Source organism: Genypterus blacodes, unplaced genomic scaffold (assembly GCF_046128005.1).
Source record: "Genypterus blacodes isolate CSIRO-AG114 ecotype Tasmania unplaced genomic scaffold, CSIRO-AGI_Gbla_v1 ptg000072l_1, whole genome shotgun sequence".
NCBI classification, from domain to species: domain Eukaryota; kingdom Metazoa; phylum Chordata; class Actinopteri; order Ophidiiformes; family Ophidiidae; genus Genypterus; species Genypterus blacodes.
The window spans coordinates 238,790-260,837 of NW_027466882.1; the positions used below are offsets into that span (position 1 = coordinate 238,790).

Consider the following 22,048-nt stretch of genomic DNA (forward strand, 5'->3'; position numbering starts at 1 on the left):
CCTGTTGTTATGGTTCTTTAGATGAAATTAGTGCCCTCAGTTTATACAAATCTGTCACGCCGTGTGTTTGTGATGTGAATGTTTTATCACATGAATATTTTCCAATCTTTCAGAAAATGATTGAAAATAAGATGCAGGGTAAACTGTTTATTGTATTACTCACGATGGATCACTATAGTTCACTACTTTTAAGTGCTTACAGACCACTGTATTGCTTTGGTATAAGTTTCAGCCCTGTGTTCATTACATTTGAGCCAACGGCTCGTGGATCAGTGCGCTCCTCATCTTCTATTTGAGAAGATGATGAGGTAGAAAGGGGGAAAATAAAGCTATTATCAGTTTTTGTGTACTGTAAGTCAGACTCCATGAGCTTTTCAATTAGAACGTTGCTACCCCTGGGCCCTTTTCTTGGTAATTGTTTTTAAGGGTGGCCTGATAGTCTTAAGACTGCTGTAACAGTGCTGTACACCTCCAATGTGCATTCAAATTATCCTGTTAGTATTTATGAAAACTTCTTGCCGGAGATAAGCAGAGTGTGACTGTTGTTCCAATGCCGCTTTTCTTTTCTTTTTTATCTCTCTGAAGGCAAAAGCTTTCATATCTATCCTCTGCTGCAGGGGACATGGATGCTCTGTGCAGATTAATTAAATGTCTACCATTAAAAGCTGGAATTTATGCAGGTGTCTTGACATTTCGAGTGAGATGAGAAAACAAACAGACTAATTGCATTTAGCTTGTTGCCTCAAACAGGCGTGCCATGGCGGTTCATCCACTTCTACGTCGGCCGGCTGCATTCACTCTGTTGCTTTTTCATGACAGGCAGTCAAAGCGGTTCCTTTTCAATTTAGCTCGTAAAACAATCTATTACAGGGTCAAATTATTTTATCATGGGACAAAACTGTGGAAAGTGTTGAGTATATCATTACCCCGGATCCATAATAAAGGGAATTGCTGTCATGTGTTAGCCATTATTACTATCCTGGCCCTAATTGATTAACATAAGCAAAAATCTATAAAATTCCACAAAAAACTGTATCTAACATTGTAAAGGGGGGGAAAAGATTCTATTTTTAAGTGAGTAACATTTGCTCTCACTTTGTGAAATACAACTCAGCAAAGCTAGGAGAGAAAGTGCTGCTGCAGGGCTTTTTACAGTTTGCTTTCCCATCGCTTGCATTGTCTTCCTCACACCTGGCTCCACAACTCTCTCCAAGTATAGCGTTCAAGAACTTTTGTCAGCACAATCGTTGCTCTGTCTTATTTCTACTTTTTGGATGTTGAGTAAAGGAGGGTAATGTGGACGCCCACGGTTAGACAAAGGCTTGTTGGGACATTTTAGTATTCATTACTCCATGGATTAGGATTCCTTTTGGATTGAGGTCACCATTAATATTTCAGTCACTTCATAAGTAAGTTATGAAGTGGTTAGTATGTTCTGTGCCCCATGTGGAACTGAAGTGAGTTATGGAAGCAATCCAATCCTTGACTGATCAGCTCCATTTATTTGAGGAAAGTGACTTGATGGGCTAAAAAATGATCAGTCACTGTGTATTTGTATTATGAGCGGTGTTTAAGTCTAGTTTCAGCCCCTGGAGTCGATCAGTGTCGAGCCACCTGGCCCAGGGGACGATTTCTCATGTGACGCAAAGATGCCTGGTTATTCTGACAATGTTGAAAGACATCTGAATCCCGGGGTGCTTTGAAGGGTGACACATACAGGATGAGAGGATTGTGAATGTCACTCGCAGGGATTTAAGAAGACATCGACGACATTCAACCTTGCTTGGCTGCCCTTTTGAGTGCACTCAATCCAATGGCTTTATACAAGCATGTGTATGTGAATGCATGCTCCTGGTGCTCCCTGTCTCCGATAAACAAAGCTCAGCAGTGCGAGGAGGTCGGTAGACCGAGGAATAGGAATGCTTACTCAGGGTTTTCACATGTATAAAAAGGAGGGGGGGGAAATAGGAATACTTAAGTAGGGAAACGAAGAATGCAAACATGCTTTTCCTCTCGGCTCACCAAGCTGTGATGCAGGCAGTTTTTCAGTGCCTGCATTTGGTTGTAGATCATCCTCTTACTGTTCAACGTCACCATTTTACATTGTTCTTATACCTACAAATCATCTCCCAAACCTTTACCTACCGGTCCACCCGAGGGAACATCTCCACTCTCTCAGGTATCAGCAGTTTGTTCTTTTGCGATCCAGATGTTATTCTGTGATGAAGTGGTGGATACTCTCCTTCAGCTCACCCCGTTTCCTTTTTCCTCAGCTTGTGATTCTCCCACCACACTCAGAATAACTTTGAACAAGGGAATAGACGAGGAATTGTTGCTTTCAGCTGTGTGTTTTATGGGCAGATGGAGAGAGCAACAGTGACAGCAGCAGGAGAGCTATTATTGCAGAGATGTGTTGTACCCAGTATACTTTTAGCTGCATTACTTTATTCATCATTAAGAAATAAGCCCTTCCGTAGTTGAGTCTGACCTAAAAGTGGAAAGTTAAGGGCAAAAGTTACTGAAGGGGTTAAGGTGGTTATAATGGAAGCTATTCCATTAAGCTTGTTAAAGCTTAATACACTAGTATCCTATTGCAGTTGCTACTGTATGTTTTAATGTGTCTCGGGTAAAAACAAACAAACAATGGGCATCTGCATTTTAATGAGCTGCTACAATTTATACAGTTTCCTCTGCTGCCAAAGTAAATTAGACACAAATTGGCAAAATATACCTATACTCTTTGCTTTAGAATGCCACACAAGAGAGGAGAAGGTGAGTTAAGAGGACATGCAGATGGGGAAATACTGTTGTGACGCCTCTTTCACATCAATGTTATTTGATGTAATATTGATATTGATATTATTCTGAATGTCCAAACCTCAATTATAATATTCACGTCTGTTTTCACAAGGTACAAAGCAAGCACACACTCACTGTTACATTCTGTGTGTGGTCTCTAGTTAGAGTCAGACATTGACAGAGGGATGCTTCCAATGATGGAGGTGTTGAGACAAGAGTTCCTTATTAGGAGCCACCCCATCTCACCGGGGCAGTTATTCAGCAAGGAGGAAGAGCTTTGAACTCGGTGCTCGGCGCTGCACACCCACTGCATGGACTGATGAGGCAGGAGGATGGGAGATGGCGGGTGGTGTTGTTGTATCCTTCCTTTTTCTGCCAGGATCCACTGCTGCAGGGCTATGCTGTTGTCTTTTATGTGGAAGAACTTAGCTTCTATCATGTCTGTAGGCAGAATGGACTGTCAGAGCTCACATCTTGCCAGTATTTATTCAGCAGACCATGTTTTCAAAACTTCCTTTGAAAGAAAAACAATGTATAAGTGTATATGTATACTCAAACAACATCCATCAGTGTGTTGCTGTAATACCTCAGCCCGGTAACCAGTCACAGACAGTAAGTGAAGTGTTCAGACCCCCCCGCCATAGGAAGGAAAAGGAGGTGGAAAGCACAGGAGAGGACAATATGTATGTTTTTATTGCCCAATAGCATGATATTACCTTTGCTACTGAATTGCTATATCTGAGCGCTTCAGTAAGTTTTTATATTTACAACATTTTTAGTAAAGTCAGCAAAGTAAGTAATTAATTAGAGTGAGTTTGAAACTAGGGTGATGTTTTGAACTTTTGCCTCACAAACGTGTGCCAGCTGTATGGATTGCGTTACACCTGAGTCTGAAGGCAAAGTTCTTTATTTACCAATCAATAATTAATGTTCCTGTCCATCATACTGAAATGGTTGAGGCGGAACAAGTTTGTGTGACTTTTCCAAGGATATAACGTGGCGGTTTATTGATACACCCTTTGTGCGGTCTTTACTAATGCCATCCTGTCAGTGTGTAACGGACAACAGAGCTCTGTGTCTGAATCCTTACACGTCTCCCCAATGAGCAGACGGCGAAAAGAAGTAACTCTTATGATGGGAGTTCAATCTGATCTTGTTGCCTTAGGCGAAGCCAGAGATGGGGGTGTAGATGTGGTTGACTAGGGTGACAAACATGACACTGACTCATGTTCAGTCTGCACACTGCCTCACCTCTTTCTCACACTAGGTACTCTAAGAAGCATGGGTGCAAGGAAGGGGAACAGGAATAGATTTTGTTGCAGTTAGGATGTAAACACAAAAGTAACTATCGATTATTTTTTAATTTGTGGGCCAATGTTGTTTTTTTAGTGGAGCTAGAGGTGTGAGAGTATGGAGCCACAGGAAAAAAGCCCGCTTGAATCCCAAAAATTACGAGATGATATAAAACAACACAAAGAAGTATCGCCTCATTCATTTACCCTAGGCGGTACTTAGTCATAGCCCTCCTCTTCCGATCCCGCGCCGCTCGGAAAACAACTCCCTTGAAACTAGTAGAGTAACTCAAAGAATAATCAGAGTTACATAGATCAATGTTCACAATGGTCGATTTAATTACCAGCTTTAGTGGCCAATTTCAACATAATCAGTCACAAAAACAAAGTACCAAATAAATAGGCGTCCAAGTTTCACATTGAAAGCAGAACAGAAACATGAACCCACGCAAAGGTGTTAAGGCTAACACTGTGATTAGTTTGGAAACCGATCAATACTGTTAGGTAACAAATGTATTTATTGTCCTGTGACATGCAACTGGCCAAGAACTTACACTTCTAGGGAGAGTGCTAATTGGTTAATGGTTCTTATTACAGACCCGAGATACTGCTACCCACCAAACTGAGACCATTCAAATGACATCACACACGGGTTAAAAGCACTGAGAACTGTAGTATGTATGTGAGCGTTGCCTGTTTCATAGGCATGAAGCTCCGTTTACCATTTCCTCACTGTTTCTGAAGCATGGCTGAGCAAAGCTGACACAGCCATCATAAAACCCCTTCAAATCCCCACATCAGCACCGTTTCTTTTATCGCCCTCTGTTTATGACTTCAAAGTAAGATAATGAATGGTAGGCAAAGATGACGCCGGATTGAATAACCCCCTTTTACCACATCGCTTATCAGCTCTCTGCATATGGAGCTGTTGCCGAATGTGCTGGGGGGGGGGGGGGGGGGGGAAGGACTACATACATCAAACCATCAGCATTTGCCATATCTGCTGTGTATAAGATAAGAGGTTGTAGGGAGAAGAAGCAGTCGGATACAGTATATTGTCGTAGCGTACAATGACCAACACCGTTTCTGAGGACTGTCCTCTCTGCTCTTGTAAGGCGAACGCATCAAAACTAATAACTCACCACCGATACGGATCTAAACAATTGGGAGTTGATGCTGAGACTTTAGCCACGCCTCTATAGTCCACCCATATCCGAGAAATGTCTCTTGTGGTTAGGCGATGATTGACCCTGCAGTCAATCAGCAGTGTCGGACCAAATGATGCGTGCTGGTTGGTGTGATTGATTGTTGACCTTTTTCCCCACTGCTTTCTGCTGTAAAGTCATGAGTAATTCAGTATTTCATAACCACCAGGGAGTAGCTACCCAATCCCAAAATATGGTTTAGCTTTAGGTCTGGGAACATTAATGGCTCACATTCTATTTTCTGCTTCGAGGAGAGGGGATCACTCTCCCGGTTCCCTCTCTTCAGGTTCTTCCTTTATTTGTCAAGGTTTATTAGGGAGCTTCCGGAGCTGCTGAATAGCTCCATACTAATGATTTTGAATTGTCCTGGTCCGGGTTTAATAAATCAAAGGAAAGTTTCTGAGCGTCTGAGAAAGTTTGTGTGCCTCTGTCATACCTGCAATACATCGAGTTTTTGTTCCTATCTGCTCCGCTCATATTCAGTTCAGTGTGCACTCTCTCTTGTCCCCTGTTCCTGTCCATCTCTGTCTCTCACACTTATTTCCCCTCTGCCCTTGTTGTTCTCCTCTTTCCATTGCTATAAACTGGGACACAGTGAGAAAAGTTTGCTGCCATGCTGTGTGCACTGCATCACAAGATTAAATTGTAGCTGCGCAAATTCTTTTAAAGTCTACCCCAACTTAGCCCCACAAAGTACTCCTCAGGGCAGCATCAGTGCTGTCTGGAGGGTGTGACTGAAGCACACAATTTCGTATAAATTGAGCTCAACTTAGGTCAGATGCAGTTTTCCTGAGTGATATTAGTCATTTTATATCACTTATATGTCGCTAACGATGTTGTGTTGAGGTCGGTGTAGCTGCCGGCTGTTTGTTCGCCACCGAGCACTCTGTAGCGTGTCCTCTTGATGCCTCTAATGCAATCATACTCCCACAGTACATAGGGATAATAAAATTGGAGAGCAATGATCTTACCATCTGTGTGTGTAATAACATAGACATATCTGTTTTCACAACACTACGGCTGACATCTCTGCAACAGTAGGTAAGCCCATATGAGCCGTGCCCCGTTGCACATTTCTGTGTGGAACAGTGAAGGATATGAAGTTTGGCTCCATTTATGAGTTTGATTTAAAAAAACATCTGGCAGGGATTTGGGAATGACGGTAATTATAATTCACAATTTTTTGGGGGGGTGGTTGTTTTGGCTCCAGCTTGCAGATGCACAACTTGGACGGCAATCTTAATCATTTTATTAATAACTAGAGGGCGCAGAGAGCACACACCTCTGCCAAGACCTCTGTGTGTGTGAGTGTTTGTGTGTGTGGGCCCACTGCTGTGACAAACAACCGTGGCAGAGGTCTTTGACAAATGAATGCATGTTTTCGGTGGATTTAGAGCTTCATCCACCACAAACCTGCATTCAATCTGCTTAAATGGAAGCATTTTGTGTATCCTAATAACAACCAGGGTTAATTGACAGATGTCCAGTTTGTGAAGCATGCTAATGAACATTTGGTATGCTGAGATAAAACACCCTCAGTAGCAAGGTTTTATGCAGCGAGGTTTAAGACTAGACTAAATGTGTTTGCTGTTAGGTGGTGCCATAAATGACTTCTGGAGACGTCCCGCCGACAGTGAAATACATGAAAACATAGCTACAGCCACACCTGATTAGTGTTTGGTAAAGCTGCCTCTCTTCTTGTGTCGGAGCAGTTTGAGTGCTCACTCAGGTCTTACTGCCAAATTCTTGAGTTCATTCATCTGTTAGCATTTTACAGCTACATAGCAAACTTTCCGCACGGATAACTCCTCTGACTGGAAACTAAATCCACAGAAGAAGTTGCCGCCTCACACTTAAATACGCGTAATTTAATCCGCCGGGAAAAGCAATGGCACAGTGTGAAAATCCCTCACAGCCAATTCCTCTGTGAATCTGGCTTGATGTCACATTACCATTAAGCTAGCAGCGCCACTTTGCTGCCCATTATGAAATCCACTAACGAGCAAATTTAAATGAAGGGCAGGTTTCTTATTATATCATCACTTTCACTGTGTGAGATGTATGAAAAGGAATAATGGAGAAACTTTATTATTGAGACAACCTGCCACAGGAGCCCATATGCAGCTCCTGCTTTAGAGAATGCTAACACTTTGTCTCCATGCCTCTCCTGATTTAAGTCTCTTCAACCTTTTCCCCCGGGTTTCATACAAAATAGTGAAATAGGCTGAACAAATTGGGTATTTCTCTTACCTCAGTTTGTTATGAGACTCTTTCTTTTGTAACTTTTATTTTTCTGTGACTGTGTTGTGTAATATTAGCATTTGCCTCAGAGCAGTGAAGCTGTCGGGCACTCAGCTCACTGCTCTTTGTAGATGGACCCCGGACACACTGTGTGTTATATACTACCAAGAGCTTTGAAGGGCAAACCCTGCAGGTCCATGGAAAGGTGAAGTTATTACTCCAGAGATCATACTGTATGTTGCAGTACATACTTTATTGTAATATAGAGTCCCCGGCAACCAAAGGGAGTCAGCACATTCAGAACTTCACGCATGCATTTTTCATGATCGCGTGTTACTCGCAAATAAATGCAGACCTCATCAGACCAAAGAGTACAATGTGTTCATGAGTTGTTTGGTGTAATATTAGAGATTCAATTAAAGTATGACAGCTCATTCTATAAAAAGGGAGATTTGTAGGGCCTCCATCCATCTGATAATGATGTCAGCTGTTATTTTTATGGTCTAAAAGCCACATGTAAACAATTAAGTGCATCTTTACTTCTACCAATACAAAACTAAGAAGGTAATTAGTAGCTAGGTGCTGCTAATGAAGTTAAATAACCGTCAGCTTGTGTGGGGAAGTTTTGGCAGGTTGCTGGTCTCAGGAGTGTGTAAACACAATAGAAAACATGCAAGACAACGGGCAATCTGCCAGACAGTGCTGATTGATTAACACACACCACCTGAAAGCTCCAAAACTCCGCTTTCACAGAAGGAGCAACTAATTATCTGCATTTAATTAGATGAATTAACTTAAAATATACTTAACTAACAACCAAACCCAGAATTGTTTGTTTCTTAAATGCCGAAAGTCTAATTTATATACCTACCTGCAGGAGAGTTGTTACAGTGGAGTCATAACAGTGTGTGACAACAGATGAACTCTAACCTAAGTAGAACGGACTACTACTGAAGCCTGTTTCAGAGTTGACGTGTGTAAATGTGTGTGCGCGTGTGTGTCTGTGGGTTTAATAGGAGAGGATTTAGATTGGATGTAATGATGCGAGGCAGAAAGCAATGGAGAAGCTCCTCCCAACCCGACCCCCCGCTGTCTCCGCTGTTAATATTTGGAAATGGGAAAAGTGGGGAAACACACATGCCAAGAGGTTTTCCCTCTGTTTCGCTATCACACACACACAGACACACACATTCAGTGACTCATAACAGTGCCACCAAACGGCCCAAGTTGCAGAGACGGCACCCGTGGCATATTCTGTCGCCAAATAATTAGACATTGTTAATCACATGTCTGGGCCATTACTGCTCGACCCCGACCGTCGCCCTCTGACCGCTCGGCCTCCGTCTTTACGGCTTTGGAAATGAAACCACTTGTTAACTTGGAGGATAGGAACACACAGGCGGATCAGGCGTTCTGCAGGGGTCCACTCTTACTGTCGGGTCACTGATATTAGCTGACATCTGACCTTTAATGAACACGCAAGCGGAGCGTTGGCGGTGTGGCTGGTAAGCGAGGCAGTCTAATGAGAGGGAGTCCTTCGTGTCAGACCTTCACCGTAACCATCAAACCCCCCCCGCACACCTCATTAGCAACACGCTACCTGTGCTGGGGAACATTTGGAGCAGAGTGGAAGGAGGAGGGGGGTTTTACAGCCTTGTTAGAAACTTCACTCAGCCAGTCTTCCTAGTTTAGATTCACCTAAATCATAATTTACAGCAATGGTCAACCGACAAGAATATTACCAGTGATGACTTCCTTTTCTCTCAATTCTCCTCCGTCTCGCCCCCTATCTCATCAATTGTTCCCTGTCACCTTTGTCCCGCTTCGTTCCTTTTTGTGTCGCACAGCGTCACATCTCCCAGCAGCCTCTCTGAGCTGGAACCAGCACTTATTAATTGCGTTGTGTTATTCTCAGACAGACGTGCTGCGCTGAAAAGGCAGCGTGGCAAATTATTCATATACACATTCGAGTAATACAGCTGGGCTATTATTAATGTATGAGTTTATTATTTTATTTATTTATTTCAGGGAAGTCGGCTTTCTGCACGCTTGTGTTCTTACTACAATTGATTCCACACGGACATTGAATGAGACGTTCACATTAGAGCATTGCAATCTTGAAATATAAAATATGGTAATCTGTCATATGGGCCACACCATATTTCCATATTTATAATTTTATTATCTATTTCAGAAGATTGGCAATTTCCACACATTTATCCGTGTGTGAAATGGAATCTTCTCTAAATGTCGGTTTTATCTGAATCCTCGTTTGAACCTCAAAGAACTATGTCTGTTTTTCTTTGAGAAGTAACAACAGTTGGAAAACGTCTTGAATGAAGGTTTATCATATGCGGATACGCCGTTGTCCAACAATCAATGCAAATCCATAATGCAGATCTGTAATCCTGTTAGAAGCTGCAGCAGCACAGCAGAGTTGGGGGTGAGAGCCTGTTGAGGTCAGGGGATGGAGCACAGCAGCTAATTCTATCTAAATTCCATGCATTTTATCATTGTATGTGATATTAGACTATAGAAAATGTGAGGATTTGAGCGATGGAACCTCCCTTTACTAAATCATCCACTCTCATTTCTACAGAGGCCACAAACGAAAGCACGACGAGGCCAAGGAAGCGCAGGAAGGCGAGGGTAAAGCGGAGGGGGAAGAAGACTCCGCCGACGAGTCTTCCAAAGAGTCCAATGAGGAAGAGGAAGGCAGCAGCTCCGAAGCGGACGAGATGGCGGCCGCCCTGGAGGCAGAGCTGAATGACTTTATGTGAGGAGAAAGCTGCACCAGTCCCCCTCACTACAACAACAACAACAACAACAACAACAACAACCGGTACCTTCAGTAAATATCTTATTTTTCTCCGCTTTGGACCCCCGTGTGTATTTAGGATGTGCGAGGCGTGAGTGTGTGCTGTAATAAAGAAGAATGTTCTGTACAGAAATGACATGTTGCCGTGTAAATAAAGGCTTTTTTTGTAGGATTGATATATTGCCTTTTTGGCGTAAAAAACACTTGTTAACATTTTATTGTGAGATAACATAGGAGACATGAAATTTGATACTTTTTTGTTTTACTTTTCTATTTCAATTTTTATATTGGAAAAACAAGTTGTGAATCTTGAAATTGCTGGTTGTACACGCCAAAGAGTTTGCAGAGGCCTGCAGCTAAATATTTTACTCTCCACATCCATATTTTTTATTTTCTTTACGCCTCCTTCACCGTTTCTTAGGGTCAGGAAAGCAACCAGCAGCTCTAGATTTTGAATGTACTTTTAGTTGTGTTGTCTTCCTCATGGTGTGCATTTGATAACATAAATGTAAGTGAGCTTCTCAGTCCTTTGTGTGATCTCTGACCCCTCGCTGGATCTTGAATCAATCGCAGTTGTACATTGAGTGAAGGCCCCGGTATACTTCAGAAGACAGGAGGGCGAAAAACAAACGGGCCGCAAAACAAGTCCTTCAGAGCTGGAGTTCTATTTTTACCCCCCATGCCAGTAGGGGGCACACAATGTTTACAATCGTCTCGGAATTGGCAATGGATATGTAGGGGATTTAGTTGTTTTTTTGAAGAAGGCAGAAGGAGATGGTACACATTCTGAATCAGCGGAAGATGGAGAACCGTCTCTGCTTTGGCAACAAATTGGGAGTTTAGATGGCATTGAGGGAGAAGGGAAAGAACCCCAAAATTTCCAAACCTGTCGCATCATATTTGGACCAATTAAAGCTGCGTGGGAACAGTAGGATGTAGAAAACATCACAGTTCCGCGCAGAGAGCACTTAAAGAGCCTGAATGATCGGCCATGTTTCCACTGACCTGCAGTAAGGTGGATTTTGTGGACTTGATGTAGAAGTCATTCACAAAAGTGTAATGGAAACGGACTTTGTTGTTACATCAGACATGGCATCTAGTGTTTAGAAATCTATACGTATAAGTCGCTTGATGTACTGAGGAGGATTTACCTAAAAGATTTGACGCAAACCTGCCAATGGAAACATGGCTGCAAGACTTCCCTTTTGCCTTCAACGTTCTGGTCGATATAAAGTATACCGGGACCTTTTTAAATCATGTCAAAGTGCTGTTAATGCTCATCAGGCTCCTCTTCTGTGAGCCTCTGGAGCTGATGACTGGTCAAAGCATTTACCTCAAAGCTGCACAAGGCAACATGATGACACAGATTATTGAATAACGTTCGTGGCACCGTCACAGTAATGGTCCTTCTGATTGAGATGCAGTTTGACATTGCTCCACTTCTGCAGCGGTTGATGATCACTTCTCTTGTCTACGGGTTGTGACTGATACCGATGCTGGAAGTTGGGTGTGATCATGTTTGTAGTTTCAGTCAGTAACTTTCCCTACATGTGCTTAGATTATACGACAACAAATTGATATACAAACACCATAATGAGAGTAAAATCAGCGTCCCATTGCTGTCTTAAAAGAACAGATGAATGGAAATCACTGTATTCAAGCATGTAAACAATTTAAGCCACCTCCACAGACTAGAGTAGAAGCTGGAGACAACATGGATTCATGTCAGTGATGATGGATTTCAATGGTAGCCCATTAGCGCACTTAATGAGAGCCTCCACCCATTATTCCATCAATTTTACTCATCAAATTCAATTTATTGTTCTATTCATTATAGATACATTTGCCTGTATGACTCCCGATACAGCCACAAAAAATGAATGAATTGAATTTAATGTGGAAAATTGGTGGAGTCCCTCAAAAGCAGCTGTAGAATGATCCGGAGTCACTCGCTCGTCTAAATCCTCTTCCTCGGATGTTCATCCATATGCCCCCATTTGCTCACAAATGTTGCCAGAAATGCTAAATACACTGCTCCCAATTCACACATGACCCTGTGACGCTTGCGATCAAGCACCGTTTCACAAGCCTCCTGGTGTTTGTCTGGCAGCCAGGGTTAGGAAGAGAGAGAGCGTCTGGCCAATGGAGGAGCGAGCAGCAGGCGGGTACTCGTGCCAATATACGCTCTCGCTGGTGAATTCAGTGGGCTCCTACACCAGGATTGAGATGGAAGCTATATTTTGGCTTAAACCAAAGTGTTAGGAACATACCGAGCATATGGATAGACATGAAAGAAGTAGGCTATAATGCAGGAGACAATTTTAGAATCCATTGTTTCTGTGATGAATCTGAGATCTGCTTTCAGGAGGAAACTACAAACACGTAAAGTCTATAGGAGGCGAACGTGTGAGACCTTTAACTCCTCTGATTGATTTGTTGCCCCTAAAATCTCACACAACACGACAACAGATTGAAATTAGACACATTTACATTGGCGTACCGCGACTAACAGCCCTAGATTACATGACGTAAACAATCCATCTGCTTATGTCGGCAGGAGCCTCCTTCCTTTGCATTTCCTCACCCGCTACACTTCCACTCTGTCGATGATTAAGCGTAGCGTGTGTGTGTGTAAACATACTGGGGAAAAACCAGCCTGGTTGGCAAAATGTGAGTGATCAGTGTGTAGATCCTGACATCCAACCGCAGGATTTTAGGGGTAATAAAGATCAAAACTGTTTCATCCTTGCCTTGTGCAGCTTTGACAGAGCAAAGAATTTCAAAACAAGGCCAAGTCATCCAGATTATGTCACCAGTCCCCAAACATGTTGTCCCATGATGTCGAACTTGATAAGACTCACACTCTTTGTCTGTTTAAGCATGTTTTGATTGCACCGGAGGAGCTTTGAGCATATATAAGCTGTCGGGGGAGGGAGGGGGTGGGGAGGGAGGGGAGGGGAGGGTGTCCAACTAATAGCACTGAGTTGAAAAACAGTGAAAGCTCTTCTTTCCTATGCATTTAGGTTATGATGATAATTATAACTGTACTAAAGCACGAGATCCGATTGCGTATTTGGGTCTAGTCCACTGTGATTCCTGTCGTCTACTGCCCCCTACATGTTCCCCCCCCTTTAACCACCCTCCACCCTTCTGTTTATGTATTCCACCCAAGAATAAAGACATAACACGTTTCCTTTTTTGCAGTGACAGCCACCCTTATTAGATGTTTTGTTTTTCCTTCCGTTAAGTGGTTTTTATCTTGATACAACTGACATGTTAAGTGTTTCTAAAGTTTATTTCCTACTTGACCCTGAGAGAAAAAAGATACTTTGATTAAATAAAGATGTGGTTTATAAGTAACATGTTTATGGAGTCGTGTTTTCCGAATTTTCCCACGATGACGTCCGCGCACCCTTGTCTGGAATAGCCACACAGCTGCACACATATTTTCAAATCATAGCCCAGGAAACAGCTATTAGCCTTTTTGCTGCCTGTTCCTGTTGCTGTTTTGACATTATAATCATAATGTGTGTGCCATTATGGGACTCACAGGACATACCACATTAATCGGGAATGGTTCTGTGTCATGAACTCCATGGCAGAAGCATTAGCTTGCGTGCTGAATAAATCCATCAGGATGTTTGTATTGATAATTACGTGTAATGTTTGTATCTCCTTCTACATTACATTACATTACATTATGATCATTTGGCAGACGCTTTTATCCAAAGCGACTTACATTACATCACATTACCACCCTTCGCAGAGGGGGGAGCAATTGAGGGTTCGGTGCCTTGCTCAGGGGCACCTCGGCAGGGACTCGAACCAGCAACCCTCCGGTTCCTAAGCTGAAGCTCTACCCACTCGACTACTGCCTCCCTAGTCAATAGCCTGGTAAATTTAATCGGTGAGAGACTGACTCGGACTACACGGCCTTGGCGCAGGTATGCTCTTGCTTAAGTGCCTGGTTTCTTATGGTTTTCCTTTATTTTGCAGTTTGTTATTTGTAGATGAAGAAGGGGGAAGGTGTCCGTAGAAGCAGAGCACGTCATCCTCAATTGAGCTCATTGGAGACAGGTTATAATCATGGATAGTAGCTAGAAAGAGATTAGGATTCATGTTTTACTACCAAGTCAATTATCTTTTCTTTCCTGTGAGTTGGACCTCTGGGGCAACTTTCCACCATGCATACTAAATTCAAGCCCCAAACAAACCAAACCCCTGAAGGCTCTAGTATGCTGAGGAAGACAGGGATACAGGGACGTGTTATGAGCAGGAGCAGGTATCACAAGTAGAGTAGAAAGTAGAATGATGAGGACGAAAGTCTAAAAACAAACAACTGCAACTGTAAAATCATTTGATTCACTTGATTGTCATGTGTTCATTTTTTTGCACCTAGTCTGTATAGACGGTAAATCTTACCTCATTCTGATTAGTCCCCCTGCAAATTGTAAGCATCAGCAATCATGAGAAGTCACAATGTTTGAGATAGATATGAAAACTTCCTGATCCTAATCTGAAAGGTCCTAGTTGTTGTCAAGACTGCAATCTCAAATTTGATGCCAGATGTCAGATTGTGTGATAAATAAACAGGCAGGATCTGTCATCCCTCTGCTGCTATACACACACACACACTCACACTCTCTCTCACACACACACACACACACACACACACACACACACAAGTACCTGCAGTCAAACTGTCACCGTTCAAATTTTGTCACAGTCTGCCTTTGGTCCCAAATGCTCTAAAATGGGTTTGGGTGGACATGTGTCATACTGCGAGGACCTTTTTGGATTGACAACCAAAGATGTTTATCACCATTCGTACACATCTGACAATGCCTAAAGTCGCATGTAGGAGCCTGAACCAGTTTGGAGGAAACATCAGTCACAACCAAAGTTTGCCAGTCTGTCCAACAAAGTGCTCGTATAAAAGTACATTCAAATTTATTTGCGGGAATAAGTTTGAGGCCAGGTTTAGTCTGACAGGAGGCCCATCATTCTGTGTCACCTGGTGTCATTCACTCAGGAGTAATGGCTCCTTGTGGTAACAGGTTGATTACCCAGGAACCGGTGGGATCAATCACAGTCATAAAGTCTTGGTCAAAGCGTGACTCTGGCAGCTCTGTTGTTGCGCTCTGCATTTTTTTTTTCTCCCAACACGGCTGACGGCCCGTCGACTTAGGAGGGAAAGCAAACAGCAATAAAGACATAAGAGCCTTTCGCGCCATGGTAACCGTTTTTCCTACAGGTCGACTTTATGCGGTGTACTTTGATTCCATATTTCCATCTCACATTTCCTGTTCCCTTTAGTATTGTCTATTGTTGATTGACAAACTCAATAGCGATGCAACTGCAGCAGTGCTTATACATTTATTCCAAACATTATTGTATTCTAAAGTTCATTATAGACCCATAAATGTAAATCACATGGATTTTTGTATAATATATCCAGTTTAAAGGAATATTAAAGTAATAGATGCATTGTGCAACTTTGCTTCCCCTCTAAATCAGTTTCTCCTGTTGGTTCCTCTGCATTTCTTTGTGTTTTCTCACGAAGTTGCGGAGGAGGGAATGTACTTTGTAAATGCTACTCTGCTTTACAGCCTTGCTCGCAGCTTCGTTTTGGGATCAACAGATGCTTGTGGTTTAGGATACAATGCCAGAAAAGTGTTCAGTTCATTATTATGCCCTTTTCTTCTTTCTCTTTCCTTGCTGTTAACATTTTTAAGGTGTCACAGGAAAACAATCCAGAGCCAAAAACCATGATGATGTCCATTTCTGGCTTGGAGTGAAAGTGTCCATGTTGAAGCATAAACCTCCAACCAGATGAATCCATCATCTCTGCTAGGTTTGCTTTCACATAGCTGCATTTATAGCCGGGAGACGTTAAGTAAGTAAGTCCATTAGTTGATGATTATCCAGTAAATATGTAAATGAATAATAGTCAAAACTAGATTGAATTTTTATCTTTTATCTATTTTACAACCTACATTTGCAAGAGGAGAAGCTAGAGGCAGGAAGGACAATAGCCTGAACACACACACACACACAGCTACAGAATGTAAAGAAGCAATGTAAACACCGAACGGGAGTAATGTCCACATACAAACATGGCTTTGAGTCAATGGACACACTGCTGCTGCACACAACACAGCCCACACTTTTTGGACTCTACTTCCAATCTGGTCCATGAATTCACACCTCAGCTCGTTTTGGGAAAGGAACAGCTCGGCTGCGTGTGTAACAGAGGAGGAAGCAGGGAGTCAAAATGTAAATTACTAGATAAGGAGCGCAACAAAACATGGAGGGCCTGATTATCAGATTAGCCAAGTTATGGTGGAATAGCTGTAGATATGAGAGAGGCGGGTGTGTGTAGTGACAAAAGCTGGCCTCAGGTTTTATTAAGAAATCCGGATAAGAGACAACTCCAAATGTTATCTGAGGGGTGAAAACCTGATTAAAACACTAATTAAATCTGCTTCCTTTATGAATGGCTTCCTCAGATCAGTCTCAGTCAGTCATCACTTCCAAGGCCTTTCACCGTCAGACTCGACAACATGAGAAACTCTTTCTTCACCTGTGACTGACAGCTGGCCTTGCAGGTGTCTGCCCAAGGACGCATTCCTACGTTGGATCCGATTTTTCTTCACACTTCTCTTTGTCCCTCATCGTCCAGACCTCTGAGGCAAGGAGGAGCTTTGTATTTCAGCTACATGAGCGAGCGGTTTGATGGAGTTGATGGAAAGCTTACACGCTGATGAAGGTTTTCTTTGTTTGACAAAAGGAAGGAAATGACCTTGAGTGCCCGGTTTTCCCGACCTTCCAGTGCATCCTGCTGTAACACAGGTGTCAAAGAGCTCAACAGTCTCATATCTGAAAATAGGTGTAAACCAATCAAATTTCAGATCACAGGTTGTCCAAGTCTTTCTGTAAACTAGCTGTAAACAAAGCTCCCATTAATGAGTGACAGAAAGGAAGCGATTACGACGAGTGTACCCATTAGAGCATCCACAACAAGCATCACTTATCAGGAAAATAAAGGAGCTAACCTTCATCATAATACGTGAGACTAAAGCGTCATTAATCTCATTTTAAATCATCAACACCGCAGTAAATCTGGTCTAGGCGCTAATATTGAATTATGGTTGCGTTGAAGTCGGGCAGTTCAGTAATGAGTCAACGTCCCACATCACTGCACATGTGCGCAACAATTCTTACACAAATAACACAAACGTGACAATCGATCATCTGCAATGTTATTCAGAATTATTCATACAGCTCAGTGAAAGTGATAAATCAGCTCAGACAGGTGACTTCGACCACCAGAGGCCATGTTGACAGTAACGGATATGTTCCCCTGAAAATAACGCAAAGGCCACTAGTTAGAAACAAGGACTTAACAATTAGTCTGCGCTTTTAGTCGTTAATAACCTCCAGAAGAAATGTCTCTCTCCAAGTTCTCTCTCCGCAAAGTAGCCCAAGTATCCCTCTCACTAGCCTAATGTCTGTGGCTCTGTCCCTTGGTCTCCTCCCAGAATACCTCTGTCCGGGTGGTTTCCAGGCAACGTCCCTATTAGATTAGCCTCAACCACCTCTGCTGGCTCCTTTCAGTATGAAGGAGCAGTGATTCTACCTGATACCGACTCATTACACACTGCATCGTAAACTCATTTCAGCCGCTTGTATCTGTGATCTCATTCGCTCGGTACCAGGCGTTCACGTTTTGAGGCTTTGAAATCATTACGACAAAATCCGTGAATGTTTATCGAGCTGTTATCAGCACAGTAGTTGCAGCTTCTTGAGAATATTATTATTAATTTCTGGATACACAGCAATTTGCAACATTTTCTTTTTTTTTTATAAAACATCAAAGCCATGTGTGTGATGCTACACTGTACATAGACCTTCTCATTATGTAACAGGAATAAGGAAAAGCTCGCTGGATCATCACAAAGAAGCAAATTGAGGACCAAAATATCATCTGAACACATTTTACGCCCCGTAATGAGCCTTATAATCTTATTGTCTCAAAACAAATAAGACCGTAATAAGGATGTGGGCTCATTCTAGATGTTCATGAAGCAAATTAAGATCTTTCAAAAGGTTTACATTGTGCGATTTGATACTGTGTGTTTTCAGTACTCAGGAAACCATCAGGATCATTTCATCCCACTGACTAAATGAGTTTGCTAAATGAAGCTGTGTGCAGTGTGTGGCTGATCGAGGTGAAGATAAAGCCGAATGACATCGTCCATCCATCCATCCACTGCTTATCAAATCTCTACTCTCCTTTTGCAGCTGTTTATCCAGAGCTACTACACACACCACATGGCTGCAGACACCTCGCCGATCCACCTATCAGTCTCACTCATCACCGTAACGATCAGCAACACCTCAGCTTGACCTCCAGATCCAATCCTTCCATCAAAACATCTCGGATCCAGTAAAAGGAAAATGAGATTATAAATATTAATTGCACTGCATCGGGGGCTGTGTTGATGATGAGCAGGCTTTGTGGCGGCTTTGCGATGAGCCGCTCGTACCTTTATCTGTCACTTTCAATTTGAACCATTGATGCTGAGTCTGGACCCGTGTGACCGCTGAGCCTCCGGCTAAGTAAGCATCTTCAAAGGATACTATGAGATGTTTGGACGTGACCTTTTAGAAACAAGATCAGTAGCACAGAGATCAGCGAGTCATACGTATTCTGATCATGTCCACACACGTGTGCCTCTGATTCATGTGGATAAGATCCATAAAAGCAGATGCTGGATAATCGGAGTAAAATTTCAGTTTTTCTAATCAAGTCTGCATGTTTGTGTGCTGCTGTTGGCATCAGGATAGTACTTTTTTTTATACAGTTTATTACTAAACTGCGCTCCCCTTGATGATATCAACATCGTTATGAGTTAATTAAGGCTGGCTGATATTTAGTGAGCTAATCATATTGGAGGATCTATGGCTGATTAGCATTTCACACAGCATTTGGAATGTCAGCTTTCATATCACTGGGAATGATATCATCCTCACCGCCGATGTTTATATTTTATTCATAGTGTTCTCTACCAAACAGGGCAGCAGGTATGCCAACAGAGGATTTGATTCTCACTCTTTGGGTGACTTAGTAAAAAAAATAAAAGGATTTGCTACTCTGAGTTACAGCCTCATAATGCCAGAGGCCCAAGGCGTCAGCGTCGCCTCTCACGTCCCAGCCATCGATACCAAGGCCTGCAGACAAGGGTTAAGAAAGGTTTACTGCAGTAAAAGCTCTACTGTATCCAGGATGTCGATGCAACTCCTTAAGTGGAATTCATTGCTTTGCTCTAATTGCCTTGATGACCACAAGGGTTATTGGTTCGGTGTGGAAAACACTTTGTAGATCATTAAATGGAAAGTCCAGGTGCCCTCGATCATTCTCCATCATGATGGGAAACAGTTTCTTTACCTTTAGAAGTCTTTGTCTCTTTGTACCGGTGATTTCTAGAGGCTCAGCTTATATGAGAACATATAAGGGACACTCAACTGTTTTTGTATGAGGGAAAAAACATCATTATCATCATTTAATGTTCCATTTATCGCTCCAAGGAAAATCTGCCTTAGAGCACTTCAGGGTCACGGTCATTCATTCATTAAGCGCTGTGTGGCAAAGACAGACATCCTGTGACTTCCACATCCCACTCCACTGATGACACGTCTCCCAAAGCTGCTGACAGGAGTAACAAACGGGGAAGACAGGCTGTGCCATCTCATGAACCCGCCCCACGTCTGGGTGTTCAGCGTGTGTGCCACTTTCCCCCGCCCTGATGCTGAACACTGCGGACAGACAGATGCTTTGACAGCCTCGCAGGGGAAAAACCTTCCTCTCCATGTTATTGTGAGATTTCCCAACATGTTTGGACGTTAACCATGTCATCCACTTGACTGCAATCTTCACACTGACCCAGGAAATGTGGGTGTGTGTGACTTCTATGAGTGGCACTAAATGCTGTGGTTTTTGTTTAAGCGTTTCAGAGATTCGTCAGCTTGTTGGATAAGACAAGTCAAATGATGAGAAAGAACACAGTTTAAAGATTAAATCCTCCATGGCTCATATAAACCTGCAGTCGCAAGACAGATTTCCTGAATAATCACTCATCAAAAGTGCTCGGGTCTTCATCAAAGTCACAATAACACATTCTGCATGGCCCTGCGTCTCTTTTGGGTTATAGTTTCATAAACAGGATGGATGTTGATTCATTTGTGTGTGTTTGAGTCATTTCCTTGTTACAGAAGACGGCCGCTACTCTGATAATCTCCTGTACATTTTCCTGATTCAACTCACACGTTCACATGCACACTGAATCTTACATCGGCTCTTTCAAATTGACGTAAGCCTCTAGTAACACACGATTATATGATTATAAATCTATATTTATTCAGGCATGTAAACGCATCTGCTCAATGGGCAGACTCGCCCCATACTACGATTATGATGACACACTGGAGAGCAGCATGTTTGTATATTGTCTATGGCATAATAACATTTTGCCTTTAAACACAGCAAGAACAAGTACTTCAATTACTCGGTGTATGAACCGGACCAAACCCATCATCGTGTCGGGCCAGGTACAGGTTTGATATTCCCACCATGTCTGTAGAGGTTCAGGTGTTCCACTCGTTCTCTCTGCTTTATTTTCCACATAGATTCTAGCAAATTCGAAATATTTGATCATTTGCTGTCTCAGTGGATTCCTTTTCATCTCCCTCGTCAATGCATGTTGCAGGTCTTGATTGTGATGGTATCAACTCTACTGAATTCCTCTTTATGCAGACGTATTATCTTATTGTGTGAACTGATGAACATGCAGGTCTTTAGGTACATTTACAGCACTTTCACAGTTCACACATCTCAACAATTCCTCTCCTCAAAAGATCCTCTGAAATATGTTTGCGATCTGCTCGTGTTTTGTACGACTCGCGTGTCCGTTGGCGACTCTGCCATAAACTCTGGAGCGATCTGTGTTCCTTTGTTTCCTGATAGTCTGCTGTCTGACATTTGCCTCTCCTCTCTGTTTCTCTCCAAATCAAATGAAAACATGCGCAAATCTAATTGAAATTCCTCTCTTCATCCCTGCAAATCAAATCGGGTGCTTGTTAATGCACACGTGTACAATATGTATGTCAACACAGCACTCAGGCATTTTTATTATTATTATAATTAAACCTATATTCTGTTATATTGTCTGTGATGAACAGAGGTATTTCTATTTACATACTGCACCTATATATTTATACATATATATATTTTTATTTATATTTCATTTATTCATTTGTTCATTCCTGTATTTAATGTCCATTAAAAATAATTAACTTAAAATAATCCTCACAGCTCTGTAGTCTCTATGTATATATGTGTGTGTGTGTGTGTGTGTGTGTGTATGTGTGTTGCTCACTCTCTCCTGATTACAGATGGCTGCTGATCTCCACCTGTTCTTTGTCTTCCATCTTGAGATCCCTCTATAGCAGCTTGTCTACTCTCCCCATTTGCTAGTTGGTCAGTTTCTGTCAGCCTGTTTGTCAGTACCAACCTTCTTCACTCTGTTGTTTTGTTCTGTCAGCCTGTATGTTGTTAAGGGTTTGAAGCCCATACCCAGCCTGTGCTTGGTAAAACCTTGGACCAAACTTCAGCCTCCTGCCTCTTATTGTTC

General features: G+C 42.4%; 1 protein-coding gene across 3 annotated transcripts in view; it reads left to right on the plus strand.

Moving 5' to 3' along the window:
* ctdp1 (CTD (carboxy-terminal domain, RNA polymerase II, polypeptide A) phosphatase, subunit 1) overlaps positions 1–13,699 on the plus strand; it is a 58,489-nt gene extending 44,790 nt beyond the window's left edge. For all 3 annotated transcript variants that reach the window (XM_076157169.1, XM_076157170.1, XM_076157168.1), the window contains exon 13: positions 10,137–13,699. In XM_076157169.1, coding sequence (XP_076013284.1) covers positions 10,137–10,317 — 181 coding nt within the window. In that variant the 3' untranslated portion in view covers positions 10,318–13,699. The remainder of the gene's footprint in view (positions 1–10,136) is intronic.
* Positions 13,700–22,048: the final 8,349 nt, after the last annotated feature.